At 47.9% G+C, this 20,941-nt stretch overlaps 1 protein-coding gene across 1 annotated transcript in view; it reads left to right on the top strand.

Moving 5' to 3' along the window:
* The window catches only part of PALS1 (protein associated with LIN7 1, MAGUK p55 family member), a 132,963-nt gene that overhangs the window by 49,172 nt on the left and 62,850 nt on the right, over positions 1-20,941 (top strand). The window contains exon 2 of the mRNA XM_045012440.1: positions 15,256-15,780. Coding sequence (XP_044868375.1) covers positions 15,414-15,780 — 367 coding nt within the window. The 5' untranslated portion in view covers positions 15,256-15,413. The remainder of the gene's footprint in view (positions 1-15,255; positions 15,781-20,941) is intronic.

The raw sequence follows: 20,941 nt of genomic DNA, 5'->3' as shown, positions 1-20,941 counted from the left end.
CGGAGCCCTGGGCTCTTTAATTTGCCCGTGAGCCCCAGGTTGATTTAAAGGCCCTGGGGCTCCCAGCCACAGCCGGTGCCCCAGGGCCTTTAAATCATGAGAGGCCCCGTCTCTTCCGGTTGAGGCCATGCCCCCTCAGGACTCCGGCAGTACTGGTAAGTCCTGTAAGTTACTTTCACCCTGACCACAGTGCACTTCTCTCTTTGCTGTTGCAAGAGCTCCTACTGTGGATATGCTCCACTGTCCCAGGGAGCACAGTGTGGACATGCAACAGCTGTTTAATTCCAGCACTTTAATAAAAGTGGTATAACTTGTTGGGCAGAAACTTGCCAGTGTAGACATACCCTAAGAGGAAAACTCAAGAATTCTCTGAAAGAATTTAGGAAACAGAGTTTTGGGTTCCCCAGCTAAGATATCTAATTCAAAGAAACCCCAGTCACTGATTGAGACAACTACCTCAGCACCCGCTGGTTCTCGACACAGTACTCACAAGTCTGCAGGTTCCTCAGGTACTCCAAGCACCACTATACCCAAATCTAAGGGTTCCAGCTCCAGAAGATCATCAGTACTGTCAGGCAACCTCAAGGCAACAAGGAGAAGACAGCCCCTTCTAAGTCAGTACTGATAGAATCAGCCAGACTCTCAATACCTACCATTTCAGTACAGGAGAAGGCTAGACTATCCTCTAGTCTAGTGGACAGTCCTCAGTGCACATAAGCCTACAGGGGAAAGAGACTCCCTCTGCCACAATCACCTCTGCTCACACTGCTACCTGGGTACTGACCACCATGTTGGTACTGCAAGAGTTCAGGTTTTACGAGACCTCATGCTGCCAGATGCCTGACTCCCCCTTGTTCAGTAATAATCCATCCTTGGTACCAAGGACCTTTAGGCAGACATTCACCTGATACCCGTAGAGTCACCACCTTTTTCTACTACTGCTCCACTTTACTACCACAAAGTAATGTTGAAAATGGTGATGATGCAGATTTCTCATTTCTCAAATTTTTGTTCAGGGGTCCCCTGATCACTATCACTCCAAATGGTGGAGCCTCACTAAAATCTTGAGCACTATTATTACTTTTCAGCCCTATGATTTGCTGCTGTATGTTGCCATTTTAAGTTTATCAGCACTCAAAGCAGACGCAGCAGCAGCCACCAGCAAGCTCCCTCCATACCACTCCTGAGCCCTATTGTGTCCTGTCCCCCTCACTCTGCAGAGATGGAGTACAGGGGTGGGGGGAGGGGGGACAGCCTGACATCAGCACCCCCCTTCCTCCCTGCTCTGCATAGCAAGCAGGAGGCTCCCAGGAGCAGCTCCAAGGCAGAAGGCAGGAGCAGCATGGCAGTGGGCAGAGGGACACCTGAAGTGCGCGGCCCGGCCATACAGCCGTACAGCTTAGAGGGAACTTAGATCAGCCTCTCAGGAGCTTACTTTCTGGGTGTCTGAAACATTGCTGCAGATGCTCTCAGGATCATGAATGGGTGATAGATCCCATTGTACTCCATTGCATATTTCATTATTGGGGTGTCTCACAAATAGACCTGTTCTCCACAACGAGAAACAGGAAGTGCTTGTACTTGTACTCGAGTGGGGGACTGGGCTGCCATTCCTTGTTGTAGCTGAGGCCTGAAGTGACATGAGCAATTAACGCATGGAGGGAGGCCTCGTTTTTTGGAGGATAGAATTAGGGAGATAAACAGATCATTAGGCTGAAAAAAGCGTTTGTGCTAAATAAGATAAGTAAATAGCTCAGTAGGCTAAAAAGACAGAATGTCTGCACCAGTTGAGATAAGAGGTAGAACACCCAAGGAACCATTTACTTTGAATAAAATAACTATGGACAAGATAAGTAAGGAATGTAGAGATGAGGCGGTAGAGTAGGTTGAGCATGTACAGAGCATGCTGCACAGAGATTGTTTCTTGCAATGCAATCAACCCAATCCCAAAACGTGATGCAATGTCTAGTACAGTAGAACCTCAAAGATACGAACACCAGAGTTACGGACTTACCAGTCAACCGGACACGTTGGAACTGGAAGTAATCAATGAGGCAGCAGGGGAGACCCCCAAAACCAACAGCAAATACTGTACTGCCTGGGGGCTTTAGCCTTATAAATCAAGTCTTCCAGAAACAGATATTCTTCTTCGAGTGCTTGTTGGGTGTCCATTCCATATTAGGTGTGTGTGTTTGCCACATGCACCGGTGCTGGAAGCTTTTCCCTCAGCAGTATCTGTAGTGGACCAGCTCTGGCGCCCTCTGAGTGGCACCTGCATGGCGCGGTATAAGGGGTGCCACCGGCTCCCCCCTCCCTCAGTTCCTTCTTGCCACTAGTGATAGTGCTGGAATATTTGCTGCTTCAGCTAGCATTGTTTTGTTCTCTGTTCTTGCAAACGTTGAAAACCTGTAATATAGTTTTATATAGTTGGTAGTTTTAGTTACCCTTAGTAGTAGTTCACAAACTCTTTGTTCATCTGAAAGGGGACTCAGCCATGGGATGGGACATACCCCGGTCCCCAGGCTTTAAACCCAGTGATTGCTGCAAATGGCCTATGCCCATCAGAGATCCACATACCAGCTGCCTAAGGTGCTTAGGCGAAGGGCACATAAGTGACAAGTGCAATATATGCAAGTCCTTTAAACCTAGGACGAAGAAGAACGCGATATCCATCTGAAAGCGCTCCTAATGGAGTTGACGTTCACTCCGGCAGAGGTCCAACTCCTCACCGAGCACCACAGCCTCTGCGCAGTGCTCCGCCGGTGCCATCCACGAGCCGGCACCGGTCCTCCTCTACAGCTCTGATCAAGAAGACAAAAAAGACTGTGCAGGGAAGAACTCCTACCGCCCATAAGGGAAAGAAGAGGGCTGGGGGCAAGCTATGACCTATGTCGGGCAGCTCAACACCCCCTTCAGGAAGTCTGGCTCCAGCTCAAGTAGAGTGGTGCAGCCCATCCCATACTTTGCCTGCAGCTCCGGATAGCGGTGCAGGCCCAAGCCAGTTTCTGGTGCTATCGATGCTTGAAGCCCTACAAGCAGCTCAGGAGATCCTGATGCTCCTGGTGCTGCCCACATTGGCTCCAGCATTACCCCAGTCTTGGGGAATACCCACATTGGGACCTATGCGTGTGTCCCCACCGCAGAGGCACCATTCCCCATCAAGAGGGACGTCCCGCCATCGCTTGCTCACCTAAAGCCATCGCATCTCAGGATTAGAGAAGCAGGCTCAGCGGAGCCCTCTGCGGTCTCCACACAGGGGCCATCGATCGAGGGACTCGAGGCGTACCTTGCTGGTAGATTGGTGCAGACCATCTGAGGCCTGCACCACCTGGCAAGAACTCCCGGACCGGTCCCAACCATCTCCAAAGGCCCAGGACTGATCAAGGATCAGAGATCACAGATCGACAGACTGTCATCGCCCATCTCCAAGTAGTAGTTCACCTTATTCAGGAAGATCCTCCTGGCAACTGGCCCATATTTACTCCCGGTCCCGTTCAACATCCCAGTACCGTTTGAGTAGTGCGAGTCGTGGATCGCCAGGTGTCAGATGCAGATCTGCTGAATGCCTTCGGTCCCTGAGATCCTGACCAAGACGCCTGTCTCGCTCGGACAGGTTGGCTTTGGGATGCAGTGACTGGCATCGGTTGGACAAGAGCCACCTCTCTGCCCGATCTTGGTCACCCAGTACTGACCGCTCCATTTATACCTCCGGCATGGAGCGAGGTTCCCTGACTGCTGGGCGAGCTCTGGTACCTGCAGTGCTGTCTACACCATCATCACTGAAACCTGTCCCATGGCCCCAAGTGCAGTGGATGGTGTCATGGTACCCGTGGAATCCTTGGGGGTTCACCTAACCTCCCCAGGCAGCCCGGTTGGTGTTGGGAGCCTCAGAGAGGCCAGCGGCTTTGGTATCCCGTCCCCCTCCGGTGCTCGTGGCTTTGGTGGGTAAGACCCCACAGGTCCAGGAAGACCCAGGGGAGCAAGCTGCTGTTCTGCCAACGGAAGTGGAGGTTGCCACAGCACTGGCATCGTCCTCATCACTGCCAGACCAAGCTATCACGGGGCCCCCTCACCCAGTTCCTCAGGATGATGCCAAAGCGCACCAGGAACTTTTGAAGAGGGTTGCCTCCAACCTGGGGCTTCAGGCAGAGGAACTGGAAGAGCCCTCAGATTTTGTTTGACGTCCTCGGCTCCTGCCAGAATAGCCCTACCCCTTCATGAAGGCATTTCCAAAATCACTAATGCCCTGTAGCAGACCCCCCTCTTCCCTGGTCTCTATCTCTAAGAGGGCTGAACACAAGTACTTTGTGCCAACCTAGAGGCATGAGTACTTATACTCACCGTTTGCCCTCAATTCCCTTGTGGTAGAGGTGGTTAACCACAAAGAGAGGTGAGGACAACCCAGGCCACCCCAAAAAATGAAGATTCGAGGAGGCTGGATCTTTTTGGACGTAAGATTTATTAGTCTTCCAGCCTTCAGCTGAGAGTGGCCAACCACCAAGCCCTCCTTGGCCAGTATGACTAATATGTGGCAAGCTATGGCCAAGGTCGAAGGGTTGCTTCCTGAGGCTTCCAAGAAGGAGTTCTGAGCGATCCTCGATGAGGACATGACCACAGCCAAGGCGGCCATCCAGGCCCCAACAGACGAGCCTCCTGGCTACTCCTCTCTGGGTTGTCCTCTGAGGCTCAGCAGTCAATGCAGGACTTGCCCTTCGACGGCTGAGCCCTATTTGCAGAGCAAACAGACAGCAAATTGCATGGCCTCAAGGACTCCCACACCACCCTGAAAACCCTGGGTCTTTACATCCCAGCCCCAGCGTGTAAGCGGTTCAAGCCTCAGCAGGACCAGCTCCACAAATGAGCCAAAGGCTACAAACACCATCCGAGCCACCCGCCTTCACCCTCTGCCTAGTCAGGCTCGACCCCTACCAAGCAAGGGGCCAAACGGTCATTTTGAGGATGTGCCTGAGGGCAGCCTACCAGACTATTCCCCAAATCCATCTGTCCCAGTGTTCTCCGACTGCCTTTCCCTTTTCATCCCTACTTGGACCGCTATAACCTCAGACTGATGGGTCCTCAGCACAGTGGAGCAGGGTTATATCCTCTAGTTCTTTTATACCCCTCCTTCCCACCTGCCTTCCCTGTCCTCCTTCAGGGACCCGTCTCACAAGAGTCTCCTTGCTCAGTAGGCAAAGGGGTTGCAGTGGAAGAAGTTCCTCTTGAATACGGGAACAAGGGGTTCTCTTCCAATCTCTTTTTTTAATCCCAAAGGCCCATCCTGGACCTGCAAGACCTCAACAAGTACCTAAAGAAGCTAAAGTTCTGCCTGGTTTCATTGGCTTCTATTATCCCTTCCCTGGATCTGGGAGACTGGTATGCCGCCCTCGACTTGAAGAACACATACTACCACATATCAATCTTTCAAGGACACAGATGCTTTTTCTGGGTTTACGGTGGGGCCCCACCACTACCAGTTTGTGGTCCTCCCATTCAGCCTGGCGACAGCACCAAGAGTGTTTACCAGGTGCATGTTGGTGGTAGCAGCTTACCTCAGGCATCGGAGTATCCAGATCTACCTGTACCTCAATGACTGGCTTGTCAAGGGCAGCTCCAGGTCTCAAGTCCAAAGGGATGTCACAGTTTTCAAGCCATGTACCACTCTCTGGGCCTATTGGTAAATGCCAAAAAGTAGACATTAGTGCCAGTACAGAAGATAGAGTTCATCGACGCGGTCCTCGACCTGCAGCAGAGCGTTCCTGCCATTGGAAAGGTTCCACACATTGACGAATCTCATTGCAGAAGTCTCTGCATTCTCTCTGACTACAGCCAGGGTCTGTCTGCACCTGCTTGGTCACATGGCAGTGTGCACTTACGTGGTCCGCTATAGCAAGCTCCAGATGTGGCCCCTGCAACAATGGCTGGGGGTGATCTATTCCCAGTCCTGAGACCTCCTGGAAAAGATTGTTACCATTCCCCAGGCGATACATACCTCACTGCGATGGTGGACCGACCGCAGGACAGTCCTGGAGGGGGTTCCGTTTGACAACACCCCCCTCACTCCATCAAGTTGGTGTCGGATGTCTCAGTTGGGGTGCGCATCTTGGCGACCTCCAGACGCAGGGGATGTGGTCCCTGAAGGAGGTAAAGTTACACATAAACATCAAAGAGCTCCAAGCAGCCTGACTGGTGTGCGGCGTCTTCCTGCCCCACTTGTTGGGCCAGGTGGTATGAGTCCTGACGGACAATACAGCCTCAACATTCTACATCAACAGGCAAGGGGGAAGCGCGCTCGTCAGCTCTGTCAAGAGCACTCCCATCTATAGGACTTCTGCATCAGCCACGAAATTCACCTGGAAGCTTGTCACCATCCCAGCGTCAAGAATGTTTGCGGACCAGCCTAGCAGGGACTTCTTCTCTTGCAACGAATGGTCGCTCCATCCAGAGATAGCCTGCATGATCTTCCAAACGTGGGAAATTCCTCAAGTGGAACTGTTTGCTACCAGACAGAACAGGAAATGCCACCGGTTTTGTTCTCAGCAAGGTCTGAGCAACGGCTCCCTCTCTGACGCCTTCCTCATGACATGGTCAGGGAACCTGATGTATGTATTCCCTCTGATTCCACTTATCAGCAGGGTCCTGGCAAAGATCAAGAGAGGCATGGTGCAGGTTGTCATGATTGCCCCAGCGTGGCCTCATCAGCATTGGTTCAGCACGCTCGTGAAGCTCCCTGGCCCCTGCCCAAATGACTGGACCTGCCATCACAGGACCACGGTCAGCTCTTACGCCCCAGCCTTGAATCCCTCCACCTCTCAGCATGGATGCTGTATGGCTGAACTGAGAGGAATGGACCTGTTCGGAAGGAGTCCAACAGGTCTTCCTGGGAGTAGGAAGCCCTCAACTAGACTGACTTACCTGGCCAAGTGGACCAGGCTTTCCTGCTGGGCGTCTGTGTTGTAATAGAAGTCAATATATTTGAAAATGTAGAAGAAAACATCCAAAAACATTTAATAAATTTCCATTGGTATTCTATTGTTTAACAGTGCGATTAATCACGATTAATTTTTTTTAATCACAGTTAATTTTTTTGCATTAACTGCAGTTAATCGACAGCCCTAGTACTTATTGAAAGAGAGTTGCCCGATATTTAAGGGAAATGAATCTTCATTGCTATTCAAGTGCCAAAACTGTTTACTAATTGAATGGTTTTAGTAACTACTCTGGCAGCGAAAGCTAGGCAGGAGAGCTAAAGAGATGATTTTTTCCCCCCAGGAGTATTTGTACATTGCTTTTCATTAAAATGAAATGCAGCACTTCAGATTTGGAAGTGCAAGCTGGCAGAAACTTGTGTAGGCGTTACTGCCACTCCTCCATTATTGTACTACTTACATTTAGTTTTCAGCATTATTTAGAACTTCAGTAGCCTCCTCCAAATTCATAACATTCCTTAAAAACAAAACACAAGCTGGGGTTTTAGTCTGAACGCATACTATATTTAAAAAAAAACCAGCCTCTGAGATTCAATTACTGATATTTAACTGGTTTCAGAGTAGCAGCCGTGTTAGTCTGTATCCGCAAAAAGAACAGGAGTACTTGTGGCACCTTAAAGACTAACAAAAGAACAAAGGGCATTGACTAGTTTAAACCAGAGGGTTTTTTAAATTTAAAAAAAAGGGGGAAAGGCTTAATTGGCATTGCCATGTCACTTTTCTACTGTTTTTTCCCTCCTCAGATGTGTTAGTAATGTTGTATCCGGCCCATTGGCCTAGCAATAAAAGAAGTTGAAGGAAAACTGCAGTGTGATATCAAAGATGGTTTTTAATTACTACATTTAATGACAGAAAAGAATGAATCACTAATATTATAACTATGATACGTTGTTAATTCTTTAGGAATTCAAAATTTGAATCAATTAATTCAAATAAGAAGCTGCTACCTTGACAATCCGGTATAGAATGGGACTTGACGAGGGAGTCCACTATTTGAATATGTGGGCCATAAAGGACTTTCAGAGTTACCATCAATTCTTAAAAATTGATTTTTAACTGCAAATAGAATTTATTTTCAATTTTTTTAAAGGTATTCTGACTTTTCCAGTGTCCTACTTTCTATTAGGCCTGGTCTACACTGGGGGTGGGGGGGTTCGAACTAAGGTACGCAAGTTCAGCTACGCGAATAGCGTAGCTGAACTCGAACTACCTTAGTTCGAACTACTCACCCATCCAGACGCCGCGGGATCGAAGTTCGCGGCTCCCCCGTTGACTCCGCCACTGCCGTTCGCGGTGGTGGAGTTCCGGAGTCGACGGGAGCGCGTTCGGAGTTCGATATATCGTGTCTAGATGAGATGCGATATATCGAACTCCAAGAAGTCGAACGCTACCCGCCAACCCGGGCGGGTAGTATAGACGTAGCCTTAGCAGCTGGGCCTTCTACTACGGAAGTATCAGGAAAATGTTACTGAATGTTCAGTTAGGGAGATACTGAAATAGTTACAGTAACATCTCACTTAAAGTCATCCCGGTTAACATTGTTTCGTTGTTACGTTGCTGATCAATTAGAGAACATGTTCATTTAAAGTTGTACTACGCTCCCTTATAAGGTTGTTTGGCAGCCGCCTGCTTTGTTTACTTCTTGCAGAAAGAGTAGCCTGTTGGAGCTTAGCTGGTGGGGGTTGGAACCAGGGTGTGTGTGTGTCTCGCTCTCTGTCTGCCATGCTGTCTCCCCTCCCTCCATTTGTGCTTCCTTGTAGAGTGTAAGGCTACATTAACAATGTGTTAAGCCTTAAGGGCTCAGCCGAGTGCTAGTTCATCATTAGCAGTAAGGCATTCCCTGGGAAATATCCCATTGACCACCTCAACCAAGTTTCACAATCCTCATTGCTGTGTACAGTGTTAAATTGTTTGTTTAAAACTTTGTGTGTGTGTGTGTGTGGAGAGAGACATGAGGAAATTGGTTTAGCTTAACATGGTTTTGCTTAAAGTTGCATTTTTCAGTAACATAACTATAACATTAAGCGAGGAGCTACTGTACTCATAAAACAGTTTTTAATGTTTTACTCAATATATATTTTTAATGTTTATCTGTATAAAGTATAATTGCTGCAAATTTCCTTAAAACATTCTTTAAAGAAAGTGAGAAATTTGAGTTCTTCACTGGGGTGGCTGTTTATCAAGTTGTCCTTTTAGGAAGATCAGAACTCAAAAAATACTTTTCCTGACTTAATCAGAATGCAGAAGAGCAGATGTTGGCAGTTGTAAGAAATAGGTTAGACTGCCTTTTCTCATTGCTGAAGAATTGCAATTTGTTGAGCTCACCAGGACATCTGCAAGAGGCTTCCCAAATGGTAAAATGGTAACTATGGGACTGTGGTGTTCATCTCCTGTTAAAACTATGCTGAGGGAACAGGCCCAGGAAAATCTAGTTACACCTTATGGGTTTCTGTAAATGTGGCCCTCAATTGAAGGTGACAATTTGTGGCTTCTGAATCTTATCAGTCCAACAAACTTTCAGCCCTGTGGTTGTGGTTGTTCTCTTCTTTGGCAACGTGGCTCGTTCTGGAGTTGCAGTGTTATTGGTGTCTCTGCTTTTAACTGCACAGATGCTCTGCCTCTCTCTAGATGGGTGGATGGAAACACAGGGAAACTTCTCCAGTGTGCCATCGTATCCTTTGCTCATACATTTTGTGGAATTCATTGGCTTCCACATGCACATAAATCAATAAAAGGAAGCTCAGGTAGAGCTGTGGTCTTGATCTAAGAAAGTGCCACAAATGACAGGGAATTGTGCTGGCACAATGTCCTCAGACCTTCAGTGTGCGCAGAGTAAGCTCATGTTATATCCACCTTTTTCTCAAACTTTGTTATTGTTTTATGCAGATATTTGATTGTGCTTCATAAATGTGGTGTATTGGCTTGAGAAATAGCTATCATTATCTGCAATATGGAGTTCTGAGACAGTCATTTTTCCTCACATAAATTAATTCCTTTTGTTCCATCAGACCTCTTTTTATTTAAAAAAAAGACATATTTTACTGGGCATAAACATGAAAAGTTGAATATAATGTATTTTTATTGTTTCAGCAGCAGGAATTTATCAAGAGTAATTTTAGTGTGCAAATTACATAAGCAGAAGTAGATACCATTTGTCAAGTTGGATTGAGAAGTTTACTAATAACTAACTAAATGTTCAGAAAAGTAAATCTCTTATTGATATGACATTTAATTCAACCACACACAAAAACTACATTAATAGACACTGAGGTTACAAAGTCAAGCACTCAGAGGTTAAGAAATGCCAGAATTAAGGTTGTCTTAATTTGCTAACCATGTGCTCACGCTTTGTGATCAAGTAATTAAAGCCTAGATAGCACAGGAATGCTTAATTCTGGCATTTCCTAACTTTTGGGTGCTTGACTTTGCAACCTCAGTGTTCTTGTAATGTAGATTTTTATGTGTAATTTTCTCGGCTTCAAAAAAGCAAACTAGAAAACCAGAAATTCCATCTATGTAGAATAATATTGAGACACCTGCATAACATCATCAGGGTTTGAACCTTTAGATCTACTCCATGTATCTGCCACTTGAACTAATGAAGTTACTGATAGCAGTAGAAGGTTGTCATCTTCTGTGGACCCGAAATAGCGGGGAATCATGTTTTGCAAGTGGGTTTTACGTTCACTTCCTGACTGCAGAAGGAGGGGGAGACTCTCTAGAATCTTGAGTTCCATTCCAGGCTTTGTAGGGGAGTGCTCTCTAGTGTGCACAGGCTTTTCTGCCCTCTTCTCTTCCCCCCTCCACCTCCCCTATCCCCCAGGTTGATCCTTCCCTTCTGCTGTCCCCTCTAAACTGTCCTGTTTCTTCCTCACTCTTCTGATTCCACATTCCATTCCTATTCTCACCTAGCCAGTCCCAGTCTCCGCTTCTCATACCAGTCTCTTTACGCAGCCACTCTGCGTTCCCTCCCATCTCCAGCTTATTTCCCACTCTCCTTTCCCCTCCCACTCTGGATGTTTATCCCAGTCTCCCCACACATTCTAGATGTCTAGGGTAGGGAGACTGGGAAAGGAGAGAGGAGAAGTTGGGGTTGGGATGGAACACTGAGAATTAGTTGGGCAAGGAAACTGGGAAGTGGGGAGAGCAAGACTGGAACTGTCTCCTTGTCCAGCCATTACTAGTTTCACTCACCCTCCCTCCATGTTTCAGTCAATGTCCTCCCACTTAGCCCTCTTGACCACTCTGCAGTTGTCAGGCAGCTCCCTCTTCCATATTTCCTTGGCACCAGCACGGGGTTGGGAAGGTCATTGAGAGCACAGTCAGTCCTATTGTTTTCAATTTTGGTGCTTCATCTGGCCCTGCACCACCGTGACCAGGAACTGCAGTTTCAGGGAATGCCCAAGTAGGGTGACCTGATGAGAGACATGAAATATCGGGGGTGGGGAGGGTGCCGGCGGAGCAACCAAAAAAAACAAACACCCAAGAGCTGCCGGAGCATAGGAAAAATTGGGGGCTGAGCACCCACCGGCAGCTCCATGCCCCGCACCGCACCAGCTCGCCTTTGCTCTGCCTCTACCTCCCCTGAGCTGGCTGCCACATCCTGCTTCTCCCCGCTCCCTCCAGCTGATTGGTGCAAGCCTGGAAGGGAGGGGTGAGGAGGAGGAATGTGGCGTGCTTGGGGAATAGGCGGGGCCAGGGCGGGGATTTGGGGAGGGATCCAATGGGGGGAGGGGCGGGGCGGGGGCGCCAGCCCTCTCTGCCTGTGCGCCAGAGGGCAAAATATCGGGACAGTTGGCATCCCGACCGAACATCGGTCAGGACGCAGGACAAACAAGTAAATATTGGGACAGTCCCAATAAAATCAGGACGTCTTGTCACCCTATGTCCAAGTGATAGTAAGCCCAGATAGTTTGGCAAAGATTATGAGCAACTGAAAACAGGGCTGTATAATGGGAAGTTATTGGGCAACCTGAGGTGGTGGTGGTAGCTCCACCTATGATAAACACTGGCCATTAAACACATGATATTTTGTGTAGCAGTTATATATTAGGGTAAAGTTGCAACTCTCTGTACATGTAGAAATGGTACAAAAGGGAATGTTGCACCAGGCCTGGGCTTGGAACTGACATAGGACTACTGCTGAACTGCCTGCTCAGTTTTTAAGATGCTTCAGTAAAATGACAGGAGCAGTAGCAGGATGTACATAGCTTCTCTTCCAGCCTGGCTCCTCAGTGTATGTGTCTAGCTTTTTGGGGTTTTGCTGTCTTTCCTTCTCCCTCCCAGCTTGGGGCTGGTTGGAGATGTGCAGGAAGTGCACTGTAGAGTTTTGCATGTCAAGTTGCATGACAGCCAGCTGACCCTCTAGGTCCCTCTCCCTAGGGCTCCAGAAAGAAAAGCCCTATTAGCCTCTCAGGAATCCAGATGAGCCCACACCAGCTGGAGGAGAGAACCTTGGGCTCCATCCTCCTCTCCCCAGCCTAGAGGTGGGGGGAGATAAAATTCCCGGGGGAGAATGAGAGGGACTATGTAAAAGAGACCAGGTGCTCATGAGGAAAGAAGAAATGGTGAGAGTGGTTCAATGCACTGTTTTCAACAGAGACTGTGGAAGCTATACCTCTGAATGCCTACTGTTGTCATTACCTCCCAGCTTTCCCTGTTTCACATAGCCATTTGTCAGTGTGCTGCCCCTACCTCAGCCACCTTTCCTGGGAAGTTCCCCTTTAGAACTTTATTTCACTGTTAGATCACAGAGAGGCTGGACTGTGGAGCTCAATAGAACCAGGACTTGCACCATAGTGACTGCTCATAAAGTGTAAATGAGGGGAAATGGAAGATTGACGACTGCTTCTGTGCACTTCAGAGAAAGTAGCCTGAGCTTCAGAGGAAGAATTGTCTCCATCTCACTTCTCATTAGTAGTACTCAGCCAGTCATAGTCAACATCATTTTACTTTGCAACCAACCAATATATATGATGTAATGTATTAATCATATAACTGATCCAGCAGCACAATGAAATTCGAATTGTCAGTCTTTATCTTCTAGGTGTTTAGGCCAGGATGTCTTAAAAAAGACCTAAAGCTCCAGCAGTAGGACTATTGCTGACAACTCCATTCCTCAGGGATTGGAACTTTCTACCATGAGGTAAAGCATGTCTGCGCAGGAGACAGTTTTCTTGGGAACCAGTCTGGGAATGTGGAACAAACTAATATTTAAAACTCAGGTCTATCACAGCTAGAAGTATCTGAAAAATGCAGTTTGTCAACCTTAAACTGTTCGCAAATTTATGTCAAGTTGGCCAAATAGTTTCAACCAAACCAAAAAAAATATCAAAATATTTTGGAAATGTCTAAACCAAACATTTCAGTTTGACATAACTCAAAACTTTTCATTTAGATTTCAGGAATTTTAACAAAAGCAAAGAAGGACTAGATTCACAAAATGGCTGGAAGAGGTGTCCTCCTTATAGCTTTTAGCCCTGTGGTTAGGGCACTCACCTGGAGTGTGGGAGACCCAGATTCAATTCCCCTCTTCGTGGAGAAGGAATTTGAGCGTGGGTCTCCCATATTGCAGGAGAGTGCCCTGTCTCCTGGGCTGTGATGGGATATTCTGTAATAGAGTTTTCTCCATTTTGCCTGGTGAAGCAATTACTCTTTGTATAAATAAGTAATCATTGGAGCAGGTTTTGATCTTGGGTCTCCTACATCTTTGGTGAGTTCACTGTTCATCACTGGATCAAGGAAAGAGTAAAAATGACTCTGCAGCCTGGTGGTTAGGGCACTCAACAAATATATGGAGATCCAAATTCAAGACTCTACATTAATGACTATTTATTTATACAAAGTGGAATGACTTCAACAGGCGAAATAGAGAAATCCCCATAACAGAATATCCCATGGCAGCCCAGGAGCTAGGGCACTCTCCTTCAATGTGGGAGACCCAAGTTCAGATCCATTTTGCACATCAGCCAGAAGGGGGAATTGAATCTGGGTTTCCCACATCCCCTCTGAGTGCCCTAGCCAGCCAGTTAAAAGTTATAAGGAGAGCATTACACACCTTTTTCCTCTTCCAGCTGTTTTGTGAATCTAGTTCTCCTTTGCTTTTCAAAATGAAAAATTGAGTTAGGTCAAAATGAAACTTTGTTTCAACCCGACCCAAATATTTCTGACTTTTTTTGATTCACCAAAAATTTTTGCTTTTGGTTCAGAAACTTTTTCCAGAATTGCCAGAGAACCAAAATATTCATTTATTCACCCATCTCTAATCATTTTTGTTCCAACTAATATGCACACTTTGACTTGCCATCTCCAATAGACATAACAAAGGAAAAACAAAATGAAATGTAAGAGACAACAAAAGTCATACCAAATCACTACACTGAACAGATAATTCTCCCTGTAGGGAATTATGAGAGAGAGAGAGAGAACAGTCTGCACGTGGTAGATGTCAGTAGTATCACTTAATACACTATTGGGAGGCATTCAGATGTCACAGTGATAAGTGTGGTATAAGAACCTGTATAGGATAGATATAAAATTTTACATGAAGTGTGAAAATGGGTCCTGACAACTGATGGTTACATCCCTCAGAACACTTTTTTCATGAAATCAGGGTTATCAGTAATGGTCAAACACCAGTCCTAGTGAATTTCATTCTGTCCACTTAATTCCCCTTTCCATTTCAGCTGGATACAGTATCCTTTACTGTGTGTTCAAAACTGTTGTGTAGTTTATGCTGTTCCCTTTCAAACAGCAGCTGTCTTCTACCTGGCCTTTAATGATAGATGAAGTAATGCTTGTATGGAAACGCCCCAGTCCCTGGAACACATACACATGTGAATATCTTTACACATGTGCATAGCCTCATTAAACTCTGTGACCACATTCATATGTAAGTATTTGTAGGATTGGTGGAATAGCTTGAGAAATGTCTTGCAGTCCTTCAGAATGAAAGGAAAAATGTAAGAACTGTGAATGGCAAGTTTCACAAAACTGCCAATTTGCAATCTTGTACATTAAGTGCAAAATCTCTACCACTTTATCTGGAAATATTATGAACTTTAATTTTTTAACAGAACAGTCTTCTAATTTTTATAAACAGTGGTGCGTGAAGACTACTAAACTGTTAATTATGTGGCTGCTACATTGAATAATGCTTGAGTTGGGGAAAAGTGTGCTATATAACCATTGAGAAAAATGTCAGGGTCAGGAAGTTATAAAACTCTTACTGTTTTTCTTGTTTAGTAACTCAATTATTTTTTTTTTTCAGTTTTTTCACTAGATTTCTTTGCTGGCTATTTCTTCAACCTTGGTCTTCTGATGCAATATCCTTTGAAATTATAATGGGTTTTAAGTGGGAGCATGAAGAAAACTGGCCTTGTAACAGAATTTGTATGTGAGAAGTGGTACAGATTACTATAAATAACCATGACAACTTCTCATATGAATGGACATGTTACAGAAGATTCTGACAGTGAAACAAAAAATGTGGAGCTTGCATCTCCTGAGGAACCTCAGAAGCACAGAGAGATGGCTGTTGATTGCCCTGGGGATTTGGGGTCCAGGATGATGCCAGTACGACGAAGTGCTCAACTTGAGCGGATTCGCCAGCAACAGGAGGACATGAGGCGCAGGCGAGAAGAAGAAGGAAAGAAACAAGAACTAGACCTTACTGCTTCAATGAGGCTTAAGAAACTAGCGCAGATTCCTCCCAAAACTGGAATAGATAATCCTATGTTTGACACAGAAGAAGGAGTCATTCTGGAGAGTCCTCATTATGCTGTAAAAATACTAGGTAGGTGAAAAGCACAAACTTGAGGGAAAATACTTGTTTATATGCAAATAATGTTTTAGGCCAGAAAACATTAGTTGGTTAGGCTTATGAGAGAGTTGAAGCGATGAGACACAACTTTCCACCTCTGTTGGTGGAAAGAAACACTTATATTCCAGCCTGCATTTTCCGGTTCAAGTTGAAGATAGTACAGATCCAACAAAATTCTGTTAGTGATGGAAATTTGATCAGTAGTATAAATTACACATTTTAATTTTACTTTTTTTTGTCCTCATCATTTAGGATCTGCTGGAAAATATTTTGAGTTTGTCCATGTCTGACTACCTTCAAATGTATACAGTAACTCCTCACTTAATGTTGTAGTTATGTTCCTGAAAAATGCGACTTTAAGCTAATCCAATTTCCCCATAAGAATTAATGTAAATGAGAGGGTTCGGTTCCAGGAAAATTGATTTTACCAGACAGACTATAAGTTTTTTAAACAAACAATTTAATACTGGTACATAGTGATGATGATTGTGAAGCTTGGTCAAGGTGGAGGAGTCAGAGGGTAGGATATTTCCCTTACTGTTAAATGATGAACTAGCAATTGGCTGAGCCCTCAAGGGTTAACTCTCTCTCTACAAGGCAGCAGGAATGGAGGGAGGGGAGACAGCATCGCAGACAGAGACACACGTTGTGTGTGAGAGAGAGAAATGCACATATCCCCTTTAAGTACACTGACCTACTCTTAAGTACACTACCTTGTTAATTAGATCAGCTTGCTGTGACCGCAGCTGCTGCCAGCAAGCTCCCTCTGTCCTGAGCCCTGTCATGTGTCCCCCCTGCTCTATGGAAGATGGGGTAAGTGGGGTGCAGGAGCAGGGGGGAGAGGGACACTCTGACATTAGCCCCCCTCTTCCCCCCCCCCCCCGCAAGCAGGAGTCTCTGGGAGCAGCTCCAAGACAGAGGGCAGGACAGCACATGGCAATGGGGGGAGGGACAGCTGAACTGCCAGCAACTGATAGCCTGCTGGGCAGCTGCTGCACAGGGAACTTGGGGGGAGCGGGGAGCTGATAGGGAGGCTACCGGTCTACCCTGGTTCCAAGCCCCCACCAGCTAGCTGCAACGGGCTGCTTTTCCTGCAAGCAGTGGACAAAGCAGGCGGCTGCCAAACAACGTTAGAAGGGAGCATTGCCTAACTTTAAATGAGCATGTTCCCTAATTAATCAGCAACGTAACAATGAAACATTGTTAACCGGGATGACTTTAAGTGAGGAGTTACTGTATTTAAGTTATAGCTCCTAATGGAGTTGTAGTAAACAATTGATTGCTGGAGTATCCATTCATGACCATTAATAAGATACACATTCCTAACCAATTTTTAATGTCTGGGTAGTGTTCCAGTTACAGGGTCTCCTCCTCTTTCTCAGAGTGGAATCTTGTGATCCATTCACTCTTCTGTTGGGAACCAGGTATACTACCCCATGATTGCTTGTCTCCCTGCAAGCCTGAATGGGTTTTAGGCTCTGTGTTTGTTCTCATCAGGAATCTGTGACCAGTGATATTGACCCAACAGCCTTCTTAAAAGTTTATTTAGCAGTTGGATCAAAGCATTAGAGAACAAATGTTTTAAAGCAACAAACAGTTTATGTGCATATTTAGTTTTATCAGATGTTATGCTTCATTACAAGAAAAATTGTTACCCTCTTAAATTACAGTAACAGAAGTGACCCAACTCACATTCTCCTTGAAGGCCAAGAAGTCATAGCTAACAGCATGCCCTGCTGTTCTTGATCTTCCCTTTTTCTTTCTGTGTTCCCCTCTGTCTCTCACACTGTGTTTAAGGAAGATCTCACTTTTGATGTAGGTGTCTGAGCCCAAATACTGTATTGCTCAGTAGCATTTGTTTTCAGGGTCCAATGTGTCTCCTGGTGCCTGAGACAGGTTTTTTCCCAGTCAACCAGGGCACCTACAGTGTCTATCCAGGAGAATACATCTTTGATAGATGTCCCATTGTTTGGACAGTTGGATTCATTCAGACTCAGTAATCACTGGATTTAGAACTGTCTCCGCTGTGGGTGACGGTGTTGAAAATTATATGAGAATATGGGGTTCCTTCAGCCCCTTTTGTTAGTCTAGCATACAGTCTTAGAAGTCAAACACACAAGTCCCATTTTAGACTCATCAAAGTATATTATTAATGCAGGCAGGGTCATATTTCATGACAGTAAATCATTTTATTTTAACATTTCAAGCATAATCCTGTTGTAAATTAAGAATACAGACTACCATAATCCTATAGCTTGAGAGTCACACTGTTACAACTGGACAGTAAATCACATGTAAATAGTATGCTGAATTAATATAACTTTGCAGCTAATGCTCACTTTGAGTTATTTGAGTTATCAATAATTTCTTGCAGATTCTTCTTCGAGTGATTGCTCCTATGCATTCCAGTTAGGTGTGCGCGCCGCGCGTGCACGGCTCTTCGGAAGATTTTTACCCTAGCAACACTCGGTGTGTCGACTGGGCGCCCCCTGGAGTGGCACCACTATGGCGCAGGATATATACCCCTGCCGACCCATCCGCCCCTCAGTTCCTTCTTCCCGCCCGTGACGGCCGTTGGAACAGTGGAGCGCGGCTTAGCTGACCTCCACTTCCCTAACTACTCGTAGTTTCTCTCGTTTAGTATATAGTTCAGATGTTTATAGTTGTAGTTAACTTTATTTGTTTGTAGTATAGTATTTATTTTCAGGGGTTCGGGGATTATCCCCTTCCCCTCACCCGGTGCCGGGTCCGATGCCCGGTCCACAGGGTTCTACACTGCTCGGCCGGCCACAAGCCGATGCTGACAAGAGATCCTCTCCTATGTGCCTCGAGGAATCTCAACTAGCAGATAAGTGCCGCATTTGTGAGGCCTTTAATCCGAGAACAAAGGGGAGCGGGACTTTCGTCTCAAGCAGCTCCTGAGGGAGGCAGCTGTTGCTCCTCTGCTCTCGGCGCCGAGCGCTGGTTAGTCTTCAAGGAGCGCTCCCTCGGCACCGGATCGCCGGTACCGCCAAGGCCTCCCGGCACTGGCCCTCGCTGGCTCCGACGTCCACTCGGCATGGTTCCCTCTCCTGGAGGATGAAGAGGCATGATATACTTGCTGCGTCCGAGCCGCCTGCTCCGCAGCCGAGCGCTATGCTCAGTCGGAGCGCCCGGCACCGATGTCGGCCGCGGCACCGACAATATCCACACCATTAACTCCGGCCAGGCAAGAGCTGTCGAGTCCGGTGCTGGAAAGCTCCCCGGTACGGACCGTGGTCGAGCTCGCTATGACGCTGCGTCCGAGCTGCCTGCTCCGCAGCCGAGCGCTACGCTCAGTCGGTTCGCCCGGCACCGATGTCTGCCGCGGCACCGACAATATCCGCACCATTAACTCCGGCCAGGCAAGAGCCATCGAGTCCGGTGCTGGAAAGCTCCCCGGTACGGACCGTGGTCGAGCTCGCTATGACGCTGCGTCTGAGCCGCCTGCTCCACAGCCGAGCGCTATGCTCAGTCGGATCGCCCGGCACCGATGTCTGCCGCGGCACCGACAGTATCCACACCGTTAACTCCGGCCAGGCAAGAGCCGTCGAGTCCGGTGCTGGAAAGCTCCCCGGTACGAACCGTGGTCGAGCTTGCTTTTAAGCTGCGTCCGAGCCGCCTGCTCCGCAGCCTGAGTGCTCTACTACGTTGTACTGCCCGGCACCGGTACCTGCTGCGGCACCGACAGTATTAGCACCGTAGACTCCGGACACGCAAGAGCCGTCGAGTCCAGCACCTGAACGCTCCCCGGTGCGAGCTGTGGTCGAGCTCACTATTCCCTCCACGCTGGAAACATTTCCACAGCGAGGGAGTTGATGGCAAGGGCAGAGCCTGCGCTGCTTTAACCCCTGACACCGCCGGTGCGGGTTATATTGTCTATCGGCGAGCCTGTCTTGCTCATGCCACCCTGCGTCGGTACCGCAGAGCGGCACCGTTCCCGATCGCGGTCCCGCAGACGTTCTCGGTCCCGTCACCGATCGAGGTCCCGACGCCACTCGCAGTCTCGGCACCGTTCTCTATTTCGGTGCCTTTGGTATTCGCGGCACCGGTCGGCGTCCCGTTCGCTGGCCCGGTACACTTGGCACCGATCCCGCTCCCGGCACCGCCCCAGGCACCGAGACTCCCGTAGCCGTTCCTGAACATCGAGCCTCGCGCTCTCGGTCGCCCGCCCGGCACAGATCCGGTGGCAGGTCCCATTCTCGGTACCGGTATGTCTCCCGGTACCAATCCCCGGGGCCGCGTCGAGCGACGTCAGTTAGAGAAGGAGACTCTACCAAAGGCTCTTCAGCTCCTTCAGGGCCATCCAGCCACGCATCAGTGTTGCCACGTGCGGACACTTCATATGCGCAGTACTCTGTTTTCCGATGTGCCCTCCACAGTCTTCCAGGAGACCTATCAGTGGTCCTTCTAGTCACCTTGGGCGTACTACCACGACAGAGGCATACCGGTGATCCCATCTCGCTCCGTTCCGGCGGAGCTCTGGGTGCCAGAGGCGACAATTAGCCGTCCCTCTCCGACCGGTACGGAGCAAGCCCCGGTTCAGCCACCGGGCTCCCAGATCCCACAGGGTCAGGAGGTTGTCCAGGAGCGCGAGCCCACACAGGACCCGCTTGTCCCTGGCCTTTCTTCTGCCTCCTCCCCAGATGAGGCGGGGGCAGGAACATACTGCTCGGGCCCTCCTCTGATCGAAACGCAAGTGCATGGTATCATCCAGGGGGTACGAGTACCTATAGGTACATCTACCCCCCCCCCCCCGCTCCCTTGTCGTCCAGTCCCGCAAGGGGATGGAACGCCATGGCCAGCAGGCACCAGCCCCTAAAGCCAAGGAGGCTAGCCGAAGGGACTTACTGGGCCGTAAGATGTACTCGGCGGGAGCCCTGCAACTTTGTGTAGCAAACTAGCAAGCCCTGCTTAGCCGCTACTATGGGTGGCGGTGGGCAAATTTACAGAGTCGGTTCTTCAGAACTCCCGTCAAGAGTTCGATGCCCTCCTGGATCAAAGGAAGTCGCTAGCGAGAGCTTCTCTCCAGGCCTCGTTGGATGCAGCTGACTCCGCTGCCACGACTCTGGCCTCGGGTGTTGCCACGAGGCACTTTTCATGGCTCCAGTTATCA

The sequence above is a fragment of the Mauremys mutica genome, chromosome 4 (genome assembly GCF_020497125.1).
Source record: "Mauremys mutica isolate MM-2020 ecotype Southern chromosome 4, ASM2049712v1, whole genome shotgun sequence".
In the NCBI taxonomy this organism is placed as follows: domain Eukaryota; kingdom Metazoa; phylum Chordata; order Testudines; family Geoemydidae; genus Mauremys; species Mauremys mutica.
Note: the sequence above shows the minus strand (reverse complement) of the source record. Positions and strands in the feature narration are given on the sequence as shown.